The sequence below is a fragment of the Silurus meridionalis genome, chromosome 2 (genome assembly GCF_014805685.1).
Source record: "Silurus meridionalis isolate SWU-2019-XX chromosome 2, ASM1480568v1, whole genome shotgun sequence".
NCBI classification, from domain to species: Eukaryota; Metazoa; Chordata; class Actinopteri; order Siluriformes; family Siluridae; genus Silurus; species Silurus meridionalis.
The window spans coordinates 298,056-315,459 of record NC_060885.1 but is presented as its reverse complement, the minus strand read 5'-3'; the positions used below and the strand labels follow the sequence as shown (position 1 = coordinate 315,459).

At 44.7% G+C, this 17,404-nt stretch overlaps 2 protein-coding genes across 2 annotated transcripts in view; both read right to left on the bottom strand.

Moving 5' to 3' along the window:
- The window catches only part of LOC124396922, a 28,548-nt gene extending 21,067 nt beyond the window's left edge, over positions 1–7,481 (bottom strand). The window contains exons 1-14 of the mRNA XM_046866313.1: positions 7,362–7,481; positions 7,187–7,259; positions 6,940–7,094; positions 6,712–6,833; positions 5,186–5,247; positions 4,980–5,080; positions 4,804–4,876; positions 4,560–4,714; positions 4,332–4,453; positions 2,227–2,288; positions 2,021–2,121; positions 1,845–1,917; positions 1,598–1,752; positions 1,370–1,491 (exon numbers count right to left, since the gene is read on the bottom strand). Coding sequence (XP_046722269.1) covers positions 1,370–1,491; positions 1,598–1,752; positions 1,845–1,917; positions 2,021–2,121; positions 2,227–2,288; positions 4,332–4,453; positions 4,560–4,714; positions 4,804–4,876; positions 4,980–5,080; positions 5,186–5,247; positions 6,712–6,833; positions 6,940–7,094; positions 7,187–7,259; positions 7,362–7,434 — 1,449 coding nt within the window. The 5' untranslated portion in view covers positions 7,435–7,481. The remainder of the gene's footprint in view (positions 1–1,369; positions 1,492–1,597; positions 1,753–1,844; positions 1,918–2,020; positions 2,122–2,226; positions 2,289–4,331; positions 4,454–4,559; positions 4,715–4,803; positions 4,877–4,979; positions 5,081–5,185; positions 5,248–6,711; positions 6,834–6,939; positions 7,095–7,186; positions 7,260–7,361) is intronic.
- A 53-nt stretch (positions 7,482–7,534) lies between these two features.
- LOC124396914 lies at positions 7,535–15,708 on the bottom strand. Its single transcript, XM_046866302.1, has 15 exons — positions 15,657–15,708; positions 15,481–15,553; positions 15,234–15,388; positions 15,006–15,127; positions 12,910–12,971; positions 12,704–12,804; positions 12,528–12,600; positions 12,281–12,435; positions 12,053–12,174; positions 10,519–10,580; positions 10,313–10,413; positions 10,137–10,209; positions 9,893–10,047; positions 9,665–9,786; positions 7,535–7,627 (listed from the first exon to the last, which is right to left on the bottom strand). Exons 1-15 carry the CDS (start codon positions 15,667–15,669, stop codon positions 7,535–7,537), a joined length of 1,482 nt encoding a protein of 493 aa, XP_046722258.1. The 5' UTR covers positions 15,670–15,708.
- Positions 15,709–17,404: the final 1,696 nt, after the last annotated feature.

The window sequence follows — 17,404 nt, the reverse complement described above, 5'->3', positions numbered from 1 at the left end:
CTTTTTTTCAATGAAAAATATAAACATCATGTTATATTTAACCTAAGATTTTTAGAAGTCATTTTGTATGTAAATGTTAAACTAATATTCTGGTCTTTTAAATACACCATGTTCTTAAAAGGATGTTGTACTACATTACATTTTGAAGCTGACTACTATATCCGGAAGCCTTTCTACTGGTTTCATTAAAGACTCTATGTTTAGAAAAATCCCTGTCGTTGTCCTGCTTTTGGGTCCCACCAGCTGGTAGGCTCACTGACACAATAATCTGGCCAAAACATGGATCCACAAAATCCTCAGAAGCACAAAACCGTCAGGCTCTTCTCACCTACCGTGGCAAACACCTAGAACCCCCACATTTCCCCTGAGCGACCATGGATCGAATTCGATCGCGGAGCGCTACGATTCAATGCAGATGGTGTATGGAAGACTGTTTTTACTTCCTGACAGACCAGGTGAAGATAAACTACATCCTCTCCTTCCTATCGGGCAAAGCCCCTAAGTGGGCCATGGCTGTTTGGGATGCCCAGGGTCCCAGCTGTTCGAGCTACCCGTTCAAGCTCCTGATTGACCAGCCTAGCAACAAACCTGTTCCCAAGCCTCTGAGTCCCGCTGGGGGCGTTGGCCAGCCTCTAAACCCAGCACGTGGGACCAGCAATGCCTGCATTACTGCCAGGAGCATCACACAGACTTCCTCTTTGGCTGGAGATGTTGACCAACTTTCCCGGCCTGCCGAGATCACCGCCGGGCCTGTCTGCCCTGCGGAGCATGCCCCCCAGTATGCCTTTGTGCCAAGCAGGCTTATAAGCCTGTCAGCCTTTGACTCCTTGTCCTGCTGCATTGCTGAGAATGTTCCCCAGCCTGCCTGCTCTTCTGAAAATGTCTCCCAACCCGCCTGCCATGCTAAAGTCTTCGCTCAGCTTCCGAGCCTCACTGATGATGTCACTCTGCGCACTAGCCCAGGAGATGGCGTTGCACCACTCTCTAGCCCCGCCGATAACATCGCTCCATTCTGTAGCCCCGTTGACAATGTTGCTGACAACATAGTTATGTTTCTGAGCCACGCAGAAAACGTCGCTCTGATCACAAGTGCCGCTCAGGCCTTTCGGGAGGCGCCGCTCCGCCCATTCACCTCGGCCAGAACGTCTGGGTGCGCACCAGGACCAGCCCTGAATGCAGCCTCCAGCAGACTCACCCTGCTCTTTATCAGGCCTTTCCCGGCCCCAAGGAACCGATATTCTGTGTCAGTCTGTGTCGGTGTCAAGGGATTGCATATTTTTGAAAGAATTTTTTTCCAAGTCTTCAACTGTTTCCAACCCATCTCTGAATATATAACAGCACTGTAAGGCGCACGGTCATGCTCACTCACATTCTTATTGACGATCCTCTGCACCTCTTTGTAGGTGTCATTGGTGAGGGAGGTGTTCACTGGAATGCTGATGTTACTGATGAGAAACGTGAAGTTGACTGCAAAGGTCGTGTCTGAAATTTCTGTAGAACAAAACAAATGTGATTTAGAAGAGCTGATAATGTTCATGGTGATGAGACAATGATTTGTATTTTATATAAATGTTTTGTAAGAAGAAAGCAGACATACTTGCATAGGTGAAGTTCAGCACTGTAACAGCATCAGTAAGATTTGAGAGTCGAGCACTCAGTAGAGATTGAGTTGCATTGATGACCATATTCTCAGTTGGAACAAGAGAGGAGAAGTTAAAGACCATCAAGGTCTGAACTACAGCTGATCCAGGTCTGAAAAGATTAAATATTTTATCATTATTTTCACACAATCAAGATAAAAATATCCATATTTAATACCGGGCACCATCTGGAACCGAACCTACATTACTGACGGAGTTGCTGCTGATGTCAGAACAACAGTTCCTGCAGTTGAAGGAGAAGCCGTTGTAGTCGACGCTGCAAACAAAACAATTTTGTAACTTGTTCGGTCCATTAAACCTGCTGTGATTCACAACTGAAAGTAGCATAGCGTGTGATTCAAGAAGTTATTGTGGCATACCATTCTGTGTCATGAGCCTACTGAGGAAAGCTGCTGGTGTTTTGGTGTCTCCATCTTGGAAGTGGTACTCCATGCTACCATTAACCTGGTTTCCTGAGCTCCTGTTACCAATAAAAGAAAGCACATACATCACAACACAATTCAATTTGCAATAAGAATTACAGAATTGATTTTCAGAGGAGAAAAGGATAAAGCTTTGAACTTACACGAAGAAAGAGTTCTTGGGTTCAAATGAGGCTGCATCAGGGTTATTGAGCAAAGTGTTGAGCTGAAGATGGAACGAGAACGAATGAGGTTTTAAGTGAGTTTAAAAAACTTGCCATTGTACAACTTTTAAACTTTTGTTTATAACAACTGAAATGTTATTTCTTTTTTTCAATGAAAAATATAAACATCATGTTATATTTAACCTAAGATTTTTAGAAGTCATTTTATATATAAATGTTAAACTAATATTCTGATCTTTTAAATACACCATGTTCTTAAAAGGATGTTGTACTACATTACATTTTGAAGCTGACTACTGTCTCCGGAAGCCTTTCTACTGGTTCCAATAAAGACTCTATGTTTAGAAAAATCCTGTCGTTGTCCTGCTTTTGGGTCCCACCAGCTGGTAGGCTCACTGACACAATAATCTGGCCAAAACATGGATCCACAAAATCCTCAGAAGCACAAAACCGTCAGGCTCTTCTCACCTACCGTGGCAAACACCTAGAACCCCCACATTTCCCCTGAGCGACCATGGATCGAATTCCGATCGCAGAGCGCTACGATTCAATGCAGATGGTGTATGGAAGACTGTTTTTACTTCCTGACAGACCAGGTGAAGATAAACTACATCATCTCCTTCCTATCGGGCAAAGCCCCTAAGTGGGCCATGGCTGTTTGGGATGCCCAGGGTCCCAGCTGTTCGAGCTACCCGTTCAAGCTCCTGATTGACCAGCCTAGCAACAAACCTGTTCCCAAGCCTCTGAGTCCCGCTGGGGGCATTGGCCAGCCTCTGAACCCTGCACGGGGGACCAGCAATGCCTGCATTACTGCCAGGAGCATCACACAGACTTCCTCTTTGGCTGGAGATGTTGACCAACTTTCCTGGCCTGCCGAGATCACCGCCGGGCCTGTCTGCCCTGCGGAGCGTGCCCCCCAGTATGCCTTTGTGCCAAGCAGGCTCATGAGCCTGTCAGCCTTTGACTCCTCGTCCTGCTGCGTTGCTGAGAATGTTCCCCAGCCTGCCTGCTCTTCTGAGAATGTCTCCCAACCCGCCTGCCATGCTAAAGTCTTCGCTCAGCTTCCGAGCCTCACTGATGATGTCACTCTGCACACTAGCCCAGCAGATGGCGTTGCACCACTCTCTAGCCCCACCGATAACATCGCTCCATTCTCTAGTCCGTTGACAATGTCGCTGACAACATATTTATGTTTCTGAGCCACGCAGAAAACGTCGCTCTGATCACAAGTGCCGCTCAGGCCTTTCGGGAGGCGCCGCTCCGCCCATTCACGTCGGCCAGAACGTCTGGGTGCGCACCAGGACCAGCCCTGAATGCAGCCTCCAGCAGACTCACCCTGCTCTTTATCAGGCCTTTCCGGCCCCAAGGAACCGATATTCTGTGTCAGTCTGTGTCGGTGTCAAGGGATTGCCATATTTTGAAAGAATTTTATTCCAAGTCTTCAACTGTTTTCAACCCATTCGGTGTTTAAACCAGGAAACACCCAGGATCTAAAGCTGGTCCACTCTCTCCATCATCACACTTCTTCTCTGAACAGATCTCACCTTTCGCACCACGACACTTTAAACTCTGGACTTGCACAGCAAAGTGCACTTTATATTTTATTTATTTTATACCACACCATTCTGCACACGGACACTTCATGGACACTCTATACCGCACACGGACACTTACGGACCCTTACACCACACCATACTGCACACGGACACTTTATGGACAACCCACCACTAAAATTGTCTATTGTTTACACTTTGGTACACATTGTTTACTGTTTCACTGTCTACTGCCATAAGGATTTTCTTGTATATACATTTTTCTCTTTGTTCACATACATATCTTTATTTATCCTTTATATCTTATATTTTATTTTATATAGTTTTTATACTTTATTTATCTGCTTTTTTTCTTTCTCCCCACCCTATTTCCCTCTTGCCGGACCGTCGTATAAAGCATTTCACTGCATGTCGTGCCCTGTATGTATGTGTATGTGATGAATAAAATTTGATTTGATTTGATTTGATTTGATTTGAACCCATCTCTGAATATATAACAGCACTGTAAGGCGCACGGTCATGCTCACTCACATTCTTATTGACGATCCTCTGCACTTCTGTGTAGGTGTCATTGGTGAGGGAGGTGTTCACTGGAATGCTGATGTTACTGATGAGAAACGTGAAGTTGACTGCAAAGGTCGTGTCTGAAATTTCTGTAGAACAAAACAAATGTGATTTAGAAGAGCTGATAATGTTCATGGTGATGAGACAATGATTTGTATTTTATATAAATGTTTTGTAAAAAGAAAGCAGACATACTTGCATAGGTGAAGTTCAGCACTGTAACAGCATCAGTAAGATTTGAGAGTCGAGCACTCAGTAGAGATTGAGTTGCATTGATGACCATATTCTCAGTTGGAACAAGAGAGGAGAAGTTAAAGACCATCAAGGTCTGAACTACAGCTGATCCAGGTCTGAAAAGATTAAATATTTTATCATTATTTTCACACAATCAAGATAAAATATCCATATTTAATACCGGGCACCTTCGAACCGAACCTACATTACTGACGGAGTTGCTGCTGATGTCAGAACAACAGTTCCTGCAGTTGAAGGAGAAGCCGTTGTAGTCGACGCTGCAAACAAAACAATTTTGTAACTTGTTCGGTCCATTAAACCTGCTGTGATTCACAACTGAAAGTAGCATAGCGTGTGATTCAAGAAGTTATTGTGGCATACCATTCTGTGTCATGAGCCTACTGAGGAAAGCTGCTGGTGTTTTGGTGTCTCCATCTTGGAAGTGGTACTCCATGCTACCATTAACCTGGTTTCCTGAGCTCCTGTTACCAATAAAAGAAAGCACATACATCACAACACAATTCAATTTGCAATAAGAATTACAGAATTGATTTTCAGAGGACAAAAGTATAAAGCTTTGAACTTACACGAAGAAAGAGTTCTTGGGTTCAAATGAGGCTGCATCAGGGTTATTGAGCAAAGTGTTGAGCTGGAGATGGAAAGAGAACGAATGAGGTTTTAAGTGAGTTTAAAGAACTTGCCATTGTACAACTTTTAAACTTTTGTTTATAACAACTGAAATGGTATTTCTTTTTTTCAATGAAAAATATAAACATCATGTTATATTTAACCTAAGATTTTTAGAAGTCATTTTGTATGTAAATGTTAAACTAATATTCTGGTCTTTTAAATACACCATGTTCTTAAAAGGATGTTGTACTACATTACATTTTGAAGCTGACTACTATATCCGGAAGCCTTTCTACTGGTTTCATTAAAGACTCTATGTTTAGAAAAATCCCTGTCGTTGTCCTGCTTTTGGGTCCCACCAGCTGGTAGGCTCACTGACACAATAATCTGGCCAAAACATGGATCCACAAAATCCTCAGAAGCACAAAACCGTCAGGCTCTTCTCACCTACCGTGGCAAACACCTAGAACCCCCACATTTCCCCTGAGCGACCATGGATCGAATTCCGATCGCGAGCGCCACGATTCAATGCAGATGGTGTATGGAAGACTGTTTTTACTTCCTGACAGACCAGGTGAAGATAAACTACATCCTCTCCTTCCTATCGGGCAAAGCCCCTAAGTGGGCCATGGCTGTTTGGGATGCCCAGGGTCCCAGCTGTTCGAGCTACCCGTTCAAGCTCCTGATTGACCAGCCTAGCAACAAACCTGTTCCCAAGCCTCTGAGTCCCGCTGGGGGCGTTGGCCAGCCTCTAAACCCAGCACGTGGGACCAGCAATGCCTGCATTACTGCCAGGAGCATCACACAGACTTCCTCTTTGGCTGGAGATGTTGACCAACTTTCCGGCCTGCCGAGATCACCGCCGGGCCTGTCTGCCCTGCGGAGCATGCCCCCCAGTATGCCTTTGTGCCAAGCAGGCTTATAAGCCTGTCAGCCTTTGACTCCTTGTCCTGCTGCATTGCTGAGAATGTTCCCCAGCCTGCCTGCTCTTCTGAAAATGTCTCCCAACCCGCCTGCCATGCTAAAGTCTTCGCTCAGCTTCCGAGCCTCACTGATGATGTCACTCTGCGCACTAGCCCAGGAGATGGCGTTGCACCACTCTCTAGCCCGCCGATAACATCGCTCCATTCTGTAGCCCCGTTGACAATGTTGCTGACAACATAGTTATGTTTCTGAGCCACGCAGAAAACGTCGCTCTGATCACAAGTGCCGCTCAGGCCTTTCGGGAGGCGCCGCTCCGCCCATTCACCTCGGCCAGAACGTCTGGGTGCGCACCAGGACCAGCCCTGAATGCAGCCTCCAGCAGACTCACCCTGCTCTTTATCAGGCCTTTCCGGCCCCAAGGAACCGATATTCTGTGTCAGTCTGTGTCGGTGTCAAGGGATTGCATATTTTGAAAGAATTTTTTCCAAGTCTTCAACTGTTTCCAACCCATCTCTGAATATATAACAGCACTGTAAGGCGCACGGTCATGCTCACTCACATTCTTATTGACGATCCTCTGCACCTCTTTGTAGGTGTCATTGGTGAGGGAGGTGTTCACTGGAATGCTGATGTTACTGATGAGAAACGTGAAGTTGACTGCAAAGGTCGTGTCTGAAATTTCTGTAGAACAAAACAAATGTGATTTAGAAGAGCTGATAATGTTCATGGTGATGAGACAATGATTTGTATTTTATATAAATGTTTTGTAAGAAGAAAGCAGACATACTTGCATAGGTGAAGTTCAGCACTGTAACAGCATCAGTAAGATTTGAGAGTCGAGCACTCAGTAGAGATTGAGTTGCATTGATGACCATATTCTCAGTTGGAACAAGAGAGGAGAAGTTATAGACCATCAAGGTCTGAACTACAGCTGATCCAGGTCTGAAAAGATTAAATATTTTATCATTATTTTCACACAATCAAGATAAAAATATCCATATTTAATACCGGGCACCATCTGGAACCGAACCTACATTACTGACGGAGTTGCTGCTGATGTCAGAACAACAGTTCCTGCAGTTGAAGGAGAAGCCGTTGTAGTCGACGCTGCAAACAAAACAATTTTGTAACTTGTTCGTCCATTAAACCTGCTGTGATTCACAACTGAAAGTAGCATAGCGTGTGATTCAAGAAGTTATTGTGGCATACCATTCTGTGTCATGAGCCTACTGAGGAAAGCTGCTGGTGTTTTGGTGTCTCCATCTTGGAAGTGGTACTCCATGCTACCATTAACCTGGTTTCCTGAGCTCCTGTTACCAATAAAAGAAAGCACATACATCACAACACAATTCAATTTGCAATAAGAATTACAGAATTGATTTTCAGAGGAGAAAAGGATAAAGCTTTGAACTTACGAAGAAAGAGTTCTTGGGTTCAAATGAGGCTGCATCAGGGTTATTGAGCAAAGTGTTGAGCTGAAGATGGAACGAGAACGAATGAGGTTTTAAGTGAGTTTAAAAAACTTGCCATTGTACAACTTTTAAACTTTTGTTTATAACAACTGAAATGTTATTTCTTTTTCAATGAAAATATAAACATCATGTTATATTTAACCTAAGATTTTTAGAAGTCATTTTATATATAAATGTTAAACTAATATTCTGATCTTTTAAATACACCATGTTCTTAAAAGGATGTTGTACTACATTACATTTTGAAGCTGACTACTGTCTCCGGAAGCCTTTCTACTGGTTCCAATAAAGACTCTATGTTTAGAAAAATCCCTGTCGTTGTCCTGCTTTTGGGTCCCACCAGCTGGTAGGCTCACTGACACAATAATCTGGCCAAAACATGGATCCACAAAATCCTCAGAAGCACAAAACCGTCAGGCTCTTCTCACCTACCGTGGCAAACACCTAGAACCCCCACATTTCCCCTGAGCGACCATGGATCGAATTCCGATCGCAGAGCGCTACGATTCAATGCAGATGGTGTATGGAAGACTGTTTTTACTTCCTGACAGACCAGGTGAAGATAAACTACATCCTCTCCTTCCTATCGGGCAAAGCCCCTAAGTGGGCCATGGCTGTTTGGGATGCCCAGGGTCCCAGCTGTTCGAGCTACCCGTTCAAGCTCCTGATTGACCAGCCTAGCAACAAACCTGTTCCCAAGCCTCTGAGTCCCGCTGGGGGCATTGGCCAGCCTCTGAACCCTGCACGGGGGACCAGCAATGCCTGCATTACTGCCAGGAGCATCACACAGACTTCCTCTTTGGCTGGAGATGTTGACCAACTTTCCTGGCCTGCCGAGATCACCGCCGGGCCTGTCTGCCCTGCGGAGCGTGCCCCCCAGTATGCCTTTGTGCCAAGCAGGCTCATGAGCCTGTCAGCCTTTGACTCCTCGTCCTGCTGCGTTGCTGAGAATGTTCCCCAGCCTGCCTGCTCTTCTGAGAATGTCTCCCAACCCGCCTGCCATGCTAAAGTCTTCGCTCAGCTTCCGAGCCTCACTGATGATGTCACTCTGCACACTAGCCCAGCAGATGGCGTTGCACCACTCTCTAGCCCCACCGATAACATCGCTCCATTCTCTAGTCCCGTTGACAATGTCGCTGACAACATATTTATGTTTCTGAGCCACGCAGAAAACGTCGCTCTGATCACAAGTGCCGCTCAGGCCTTTCGGGAGGCGCCGCTCCGCCCATTCACGTCGGCCAGAACGTCTGGGTGCGCACCAGGGACCAGCCCCTGAATGCAGCCTCCAGCAGACTCACCCTGCTCTTTATCAGGCCTTTCCCGGCCCCAAGGAACCGATATTCTGTGTCAGTCTGTGTCGGTGTCAAGGGATTGCCATATTTTTGAAAGAATTTTATTCCAAGTCTTCAACTGTTTTCAACCCATTCGGTGTTTAAACCAGGAAACACCCAGGATCTAAAGCTGGTCCACTCTCCATCATCACACTTCTTCTCTGAACAGATCTCACCTTCGCACCACGACACTTTAAACTCTGGACTTGCACAGCAAAGTGCACTTTATATTTATTTATTTTATACCACACCATTCTGCACACGGACACTTCATGGACACTCTATACCGCACACGGACACTTACGGACCCTTACACCACACCATACTGCACACGGACACTTTATGGACAACCCACCACTAAAATTGTCTATTGTTTACACTTTGGTACACATTGTTTACTGTTTCACTGTCTACTGCCATAAGGATTTTCTTGTATATACATTTTTCTCTTTGTTCACATACATATCTTTATTTATCCTTTATATCTTATATTTTATTTTATATAGTTTTATACTTTATTTATCTGCTTTTTCTTTCTCCCACCCTATTTCCTCTTGCCGGACCGTCGTATAAAGCATTTCACTGCATGTCGTGCCCTGTATGTATGTGTATGTGATGAATAAAATTTGATTTGATTTGATTTGATTTGATTTGAACCCATCTCTGAATATATAACAGCACTGTAAGGCGCACGGTCATGCTCACTCACATTCTTATTGACGATCCTCTGCACTTCTGTGTAGGTGTCATTGGTGAGGGAGGTGTTCACTGGAATGCTGATGTTACTGATGAGAAACGTGAAGTTGACTGCAAAGGTCGTGTCTGAAATTTCTGTAGAACAAAACAAATGTGATTTAGAAGAGCTGATAATGTTCATGGTGATGAGACAATGATTTGTATTTTATATAAATGTTTTGTAAGAAGAAAGCAGACATACTTGCATAGGTGAAGTTCAGCACTGTAACAGCATCAGTAAGATTTGAGAGTCGAGCACTCAGTAGAGATTGAGTTGCATTGATGACCATATTCTCAGTTGGAACAAGAGAGGAGAAGTTAAAGACCATCAAGGTCTGAACTACAGCTGATCCAGGTCTGAAAAGATTAAATATTTTATCATTATTTTCACACAATCAAGATAAAATATCCATATTTAATACCGGGCACCTTCGAACCGAACCTACATTACTGACGGAGTTGCTGCTGATGTCAGAACAACAGTTCCTGCAGTTGAAGGAGAAGCCGTTGTAGTCGACGCTGCAAACGAAACAATTTTGTAACTTGTTCGGTCCATTAAACCTGCTGTGATTCACAACTGAAAGTAGCATAGCGTGTGATTCAAGAAGTTATTGTGGCATACCATTCTGTGTCATGAGCCTACTGAGGAAAGCTGCTGGTGTTTTGGTGTCTCCATCTTGGAAGTGGTACTCCATGCTACCATTAACCTGGTTTCCTGAGCTCCTGTTACCAATAAAAGAAAGCACATACATCACAACACAATTCAATTTGCAATAAGAATTACAGAATTGATTTTCAGAGGACAAAAGTATAAAGCTTTGAACTTACACGAAGAAAGAGTTCTTGGGTTCAAATGAGGCTGCATCAGGGTTATTGAGCAAAGTGTTGAGCTGGAGATGGAAAGAGAACGAATGAGGTTTTAAGTGAGTTTAAAGAACTTGCCATTGTACAACTTTTAAACTTTTGTTTATAACAACTGAAATGGTATTTCTTTTTTTCAATGAAAAATATAAACATCATGTTATATTTAACCTAAGATTTTTAGAAGTCATTTTGTATGTAAATGTTAAACTAATATTCTGGTCTTTTAAATACACCATGTTCTTAAAAGGATGTTGTACTACATTACATTTTGAAGCTGACTACTATATCCGGAAGCCTTTCTACTGGTTTCATTAAAGACTCTATGTTTAGAAAAATCCCTGTCGTTGTCCTGCTTTTGGGTCCCACCAGCTGGTAGGCTCACTGACACAATAATCTGGCCAAAACATGGATCCACAAAATCCTCAGAAGCACAAAACCGTCAGGCTCTTCTCACCTACCGTGGCAAACACCTAGAACCCCCACATTTCCCCTGAGCGACCATGGATCGAATTCCGATCGCGGAGCGCTACGATTCAATGCAGATGGTGTATGGAAGACTGTTTTTACTTCCTGACAGACCAGGTGAAGATAAACTACATCCTCTCCTTCCTATCGGGCAAAGCCCCTAAGTGGGCCATGGCTGTTTGGGATGCCCAGGGTCCCAGCTGTTCGAGCTACCCGTTCAAGCTCCTGATTGACCAGCCTAGCAACAAACCTGTTCCCAAGCCTCTGAGTCCCGCTGGGGGCGTTGGCCAGCCTCTAAACCCAGCACGTGGGACCAGCAATGCCTGCATTACTGCCAGGAGCATCACACAGACTTCCTCTTTGGCTGGAGATGTTGACCAACTTTCCCGGCCTGCCGAGATCACCGCCGGGCCTGTCTGCCCTGCGGAGCATGCCCCCCAGTATGCCTTTGTGCCAAGCAGGCTTATAAGCCTGTCAGCCTTTGACTCCTTGTCCTGCTGCATTGCTGAGAATGTTCCCCAGCCTGCCTGCTCTTCTGAAAATGTCTCCCAACCCGCCTGCCATGCTAAAGTCTTCGCTCAGCTTCCGAGCCTCACTGATGATGTCACTCTGCACACTAGCCCAGCAGATGGCGTTGCACCACTCTCTAGCCCCGCCGATAACATCGCTCCATTCTGTAGCCCCGTTGACAATGTTGCTGACAACATAGTTATGTTTCTGAGCCACGCAGAAAACGTCGCTCTGATCACAAGTGCCGCTCAGGCCTTTCGGGAGGCGCCGCTCCGCCCATTCACCTCGGCCAGAACGTCTGGGTGCGCACCAGGGACCAGCCCCTGAATGCAGCCTCCAGCAGACTCACCCTGCTCTTTATCAGGCCTTTCCCGGCCCCAAGGAACCGATATTCTGTGTCAGTCTGTGTCGGTGTCAAGGGATTGCATATTTTTGAAAGAATTTTTTTCCAAGTCTTCAACTGTTTCCAACCCATCTCTGAATATATAACAGCACTGTAAGGCGCACGGTCATGCTCACTCACATTCTTATTGACGATCCTCTGCACCTCTTTGTAGGTGTCATTGGTGAGGGAGGTGTTCACTGGAATGCTGATGTTACTGATGAGAAACGTGAAGTTGACTGCAAAGGTCGTGTCTGAAATTTCTGTAGAACAAAACAAATGTGATTTAGAAGAGCTGATAATGTTCATGGTGATGAGACAATGATTTGTATTTTATATAAATGTTTTGTAAGAAGAAAGCAGACATACTTGCATAGGTGAAGTTCAGCACTGTAACAGCATCAGTAAGATTTGAGAGTCGAGCACTCAGTAGAGATTGAGTTGCATTGATGACCATATTCTCAGTTGGAACAAGAGAGGAGAAGTTATAGACCATCAAGGTCTGAACTACAGCTGATCCAGGTCTGAAAAGATTAAATATTTTATCATTATTTTCACACAATCAAGATAAAAATATCCATATTTAATACCGGGCACCATCTGGAACCGAACCTACATTACTGACGGAGTTGCTGCTGATGTCAGAACAACAGTTCCTGCAGTTGAAGGAGAAGCCGTTGTAGTCGACGCTGCAAACAAAACAATTTTGTAACTTGTTCGGTCCATTAAACCTGCTGTGATTCACAACTGAAAGTAGCATAGCGTGTGATTCAAGAAGTTATTGTGGCATACCATTCTGTGTCATGAGCCTACTGAGGAAAGCTGCTGGTGTTTTGGTGTCTCCATCTTGGAAGTGGTACTCCATGCTACCATTAACCTGGTTTCCTGAGCTCCTGTTACCAATAAAAGAAAGCACATACATCACAACACAATTCAATTTGCAATAAGAATTACAGAATTGATTTTCAGAGGAGAAAAGGATAAAGCTTTGAACTTACACGAAGAAAGAGTTCTTGGGTTCAAATGAGGCTGCATCAGGGTTATTGAGCAAAGTGTTGAGCTGAAGATGGAACGAGAACGAATGAGGTTTTAAGTGAGTTTAAAAAACTTGCCATTGTACAACTTTTAAACTTTTGTTTATAACAACTGAAATGTTATTTCTTTTTTTCAATGAAAAATATAAACATCATGTTATATTTAACCTAAGATTTTTAGAAGTCATTTTATATATAAATGTTAAACTAATATTCTGATCTTTTAAATACACCATGTTCTTAAAAGGATGTTGTACTACATTACATTTTGAAGCTGACTACTGTCTCCGGAAGCCTTTCTACTGGTTCCAATAAAGACTCTATGTTTAGAAAAATCCTGTCGTTGTCCTGCTTTTGGGTCCCACCAGCTGGTAGGCTCACTGACACAATAATCTGGCCAAAACATGGATCCACAAAATCCTCAGAAGCACAAAACCGTCAGGCTCTTCTCACCTACCGTGGCAAACACCTAGAACCCCCACATTTCCCTGAGCGACCATGGATCGAATTCGATCGCAGAGCGCCACGATTCAATGCAGATGGTGTATGGAAGACTGTTTTTACTTCCTGACAGACCAGGTGAAGATAAACTACATCATCTCCTTCCTATCGGGCAAAGCCCCTAAGTGGGCCATGGCTGTTTGGGATGCCCAGGGTCCCAGCTGTTCGAGCTACCCGTTCAAGCTCCTGATTGACCAGCCTAGCAACAAACCTGTTCCCAAGCCTCTGAGTCCCGCTGGGGGCATTGGCCAGCCTCTGAACCCTGCACGGGGGACCAGCAATGCCTGCATTACTGCCAGGAGCATCACACAGACTTCCTCTTTGGCTGGAGATGTTGACCAACTTTCCTGGCCTGCCGAGATCACCGCCGGGCCTGTCTGCCCTGCGGAGCGTGCCCCCCAGTATGCCTTTGTGCCAAGCAGGCTCATGAGCCTGTCAGCCTTTGACTCCTCGTCCTGCTGCGTTGCTGAGAATGTTCCCCAGCCTGCCTGCTCTTCTGAGAATGTCTCCCAACCCGCCTGCCATGCTAAAGTCTTCGCTCAGCTTCCGAGCCTCACTGATGATGTCACTCTGCACACTAGCCCAGCAGATGGCGTTGCACCACTCTCTAGCCCCACCGATAACATCGCTCCATTCTCTAGTCCGTTGACAATGTCGCTGACAACATATTTATGTTTCTGAGCCACGCAGAAAACGTCGCTCTGATCACAAGTGCCGCTCAGGCCTTTCGGGAGGCGCCGCTCCGCCCATTCACGTCGGCCAGAACGTCTGGGTGCGCACCAGGACCAGCCCTGAATGCAGCCTCCAGCAGACTCACCCTGCTCTTTATCAGGCCTTTCCGGCCCCAAGGAACCGATATTCTGTGTCAGTCTGTGTCGGTGTCAAGGGATTGCCATATTTTTGAAAGAATTTTATTCCAAGTCTTCAACTGTTTTCAACCCATTCGGTGTTTAAACCAGGAAACACCCAGGATCTAAAGCTGGTCCACTCTCTCCATCATCACACTTCTTCTCTGAACAGATCTCACCTTTCGCACCACGACACTTTAAACTCTGGACTTGCACAGCAAAGTGCACTTTATATTTTATTTATTTTATACCACACCATTCTGCACACGGACACTTCATGGACACTCTATACACACGGACACTTACGGACCCTTACACCACACCATACTGCACACGGACACTTTATGGACAACCCACCACTAAAATTGTCTATTGTTTACACTTTGGTACACATTGTTTACTGTTTCACTGTCTACTGCCATAAGGATTTTCTTGTATATACATTTTTCTCTTTGTTCACATACATATCTTTATTTATCCTTTATATCTTATATTTTATTTTATATAGTTTTATACTTTATTTATCTGCTTTTTCTTTCTCCCACCCTATTTCCCTCTTGCCGGACCGTCGTATAAAGCATTTCACTGCATGTCGTGCCCTGTATGTATGTGTATGTGATGAATAAAATTTGATTTGATTTGATTTGATTTGATTTGAACCCATCTCTGAATATATAACAGCACTGTAAGGCGACGGTCATGCTCACTCACATTCTTATTGACGATCCTCTGCACTTCTGTGTAGGTGTCATTGGTGAGGGAGGTGTTCACTGGAATGCTGATGTTACTGATGAGAAACGTGAAGTTGACTGCAAAGGTCGTGTCTGAAATTTCTGTAGAACAAAACAAATGTGATTTAGAAGAGCTGATAATGTTCATGGTGATGAGACAATGATTTGTATTTTATATAAATGTTTTGTAAGAAGAAAGCAGACATACTTGCATAGGTGAAGTTCAGCACTGTAACAGCATCAGTAAGATTTGAGAGTCGAGCACTCAGTAGAGATTGAGTTGCATTGATGACCATATTCTCAGTTGGAACAAGAGAGGAGAAGTTAAAGACCATCAAGGTCTGAACTACAGCTGATCCAGGTCTGAAAAGATTAAATATTTTATCATTATTTTCACACAATCAAGATAAAAATATCCATATTTAATACCGGGCACCATCTGGAACCGAACCTACATTACTGACGGAGTTGCTGCTGATGTCAGAACAACAGTTCCTGCAGTTGAAGGAGAAGCCGTTGTAGTCGACGCTGCAAACAAAACAATTTTGTAACTTGTTCGGTCCATTAAACCTGCTGTGATTCACAACTGAAAGTAGCATAGCGTGTGATTCAAGAAGTTATTGTGGCATACCATTCTGTGTCATGAGCCTACTGAGGAAAGCTGCTGGTGTTTTGGTGTCTCCATCTTGAAGTGGTACTCCATGCTACCATTAACCTGGTTTCCTGAGCTCCTGTTACCAATAAAAGAAAGCACATACATCACAACACAATTCAATTTGCAATAAGAATTACAGAATTGATTTTCAGAGGACAAAGTATAAAGCTTTGAACTTACACGAAGAAAGAGTTCTTGGGTTCAAATGAGGCTGCATCAGGGTTATTGAGCAAAGTGTTGAGCTGGAGATGGAAAGAGAACGAATGAGGTTTTAAGTGAGTTTAAAGAACTTGCCATTGTACAACTTTTAAACTTTTGTTTATAACAACTGAAATGGTATTTCTTTTTTTCAATGAAAAATATAAACATCATGTTATATTTAACCTAAGATTTTTAGAAGTCATTTTGTATGTAAATGTTAAACTAATATTCTGGTCTTTTAAATACACCATGTTCTTAAAAGGATGTTGTACTACATTACATTTTGAAGCTGACTACTATATCCGGAAGCCTTTCTACTGGTTTCATTAAAGACTCTATGTTTAGAAAAATCCCTGTCGTTGTCCTGCTTTTGGGTCCCACCAGCTGGTAGGCTCACTGACACAATAATCTGGCCAAAACATGGATCCACAAAATCCTCAGAAGCACAAAACCGTCAGGCTCTTCTCACCTACCGTGGCAAACACCTAGAACCCCCACATTTCCCTGAGCGACCATGGATCGAATTCGATCGCGAGCGCCACGATTCAATGCAGATGGTGTATGGAAGACTGTTTTTACTTCCTGACAGACCAGGTGAAGATAAACTACATCCTCTCCTTCCTATCGGGCAAAGCCCCTAAGTGGGCCATGGCTGTTTGGGATGCCCAGGGTCCCAGCTGTTCGAGCTACCCGTTCAAGCTCCTGATTGACCAGCCTAGCAACAAACCTGTTCCCAAGCCTCTGAGTCCCGCTGGGGGCGTTGGCCAGCCTCTAAACCCAGCACGTGGGACCAGCAATGCCTGCATTACTGCCAGGAGCATCACACAGACTTCCTCTTTGGCTGGAGATGTTGACCAACTTTCCGGCCTGCCGAGATCACCGCCGGGCCTGTCTGCCCTGCGGAGCATGCCCCCCAGTATGCCTTTGTGCCAAGCAGGCTTATAAGCCTGTCAGCCTTTGACTCCTTGTCCTGCTGCGTTGCTGAGAATGTTCCCCAGCCTGCCTGCTCTTCTGAAAATGTCTCCCAACCCGCCTGCCATGCTAAAGTCTTCGCTCAGCTTCCGAGCCTCACTGATGATGTCACTCTGCGCACTAGCCCAGGAGATGGCGTTGCACCACTCTCTAGCCCGCCGATAACATCGCTCCATTCTGTAGCCCCGTTGACAATGTTGCTGACAACATAGTTATGTTTCTGAGCCACGCAGAAAACGTCGCTCTGATCACAAGTGCCGCTCAGGCCTTCGGGAGGCGCCGCTCCGCCCATTCACCTCGGCCAGAACGTCTGGGTGCGCACCAGGACCAGCCCTGAATGCAGCCTCCAGCAGACTCACCCTGCTCTTTATCAGGCCTTTCCGGCCCCAAGGAACCGATATTCTGTGTCAGTCTGTGTCGGTGTCAAGGGATTGCATATTTTGAAAGAATTTTTTCCAAGTCTTCAACTGTTTCCAACCCATCTCTGAATATATAACAGCACTGTAAGGCGCACGGTCATGCTCACTCACATTCTTATTGACGATCCTCTG

Bases quoted from the DNA above. Each gene is read 5' to 3' on its own strand.
- LOC124396914 (XM_046866302.1), bottom strand. The intron at 12,972-15,005 runs GTGAGTGAGCAT...TTCCATCTTCAG, and splicing joins AGAGGATCGTCAATAAGAAT to CTCAACACTTTGCTCAATAA. The intron at 7,628-9,664 runs GTGAGTGAGCAT...TTCCATCTTCAG, and splicing joins AGAGGATCGTCAATAAGAAT to CTCAACACTTTGCTCAATAA.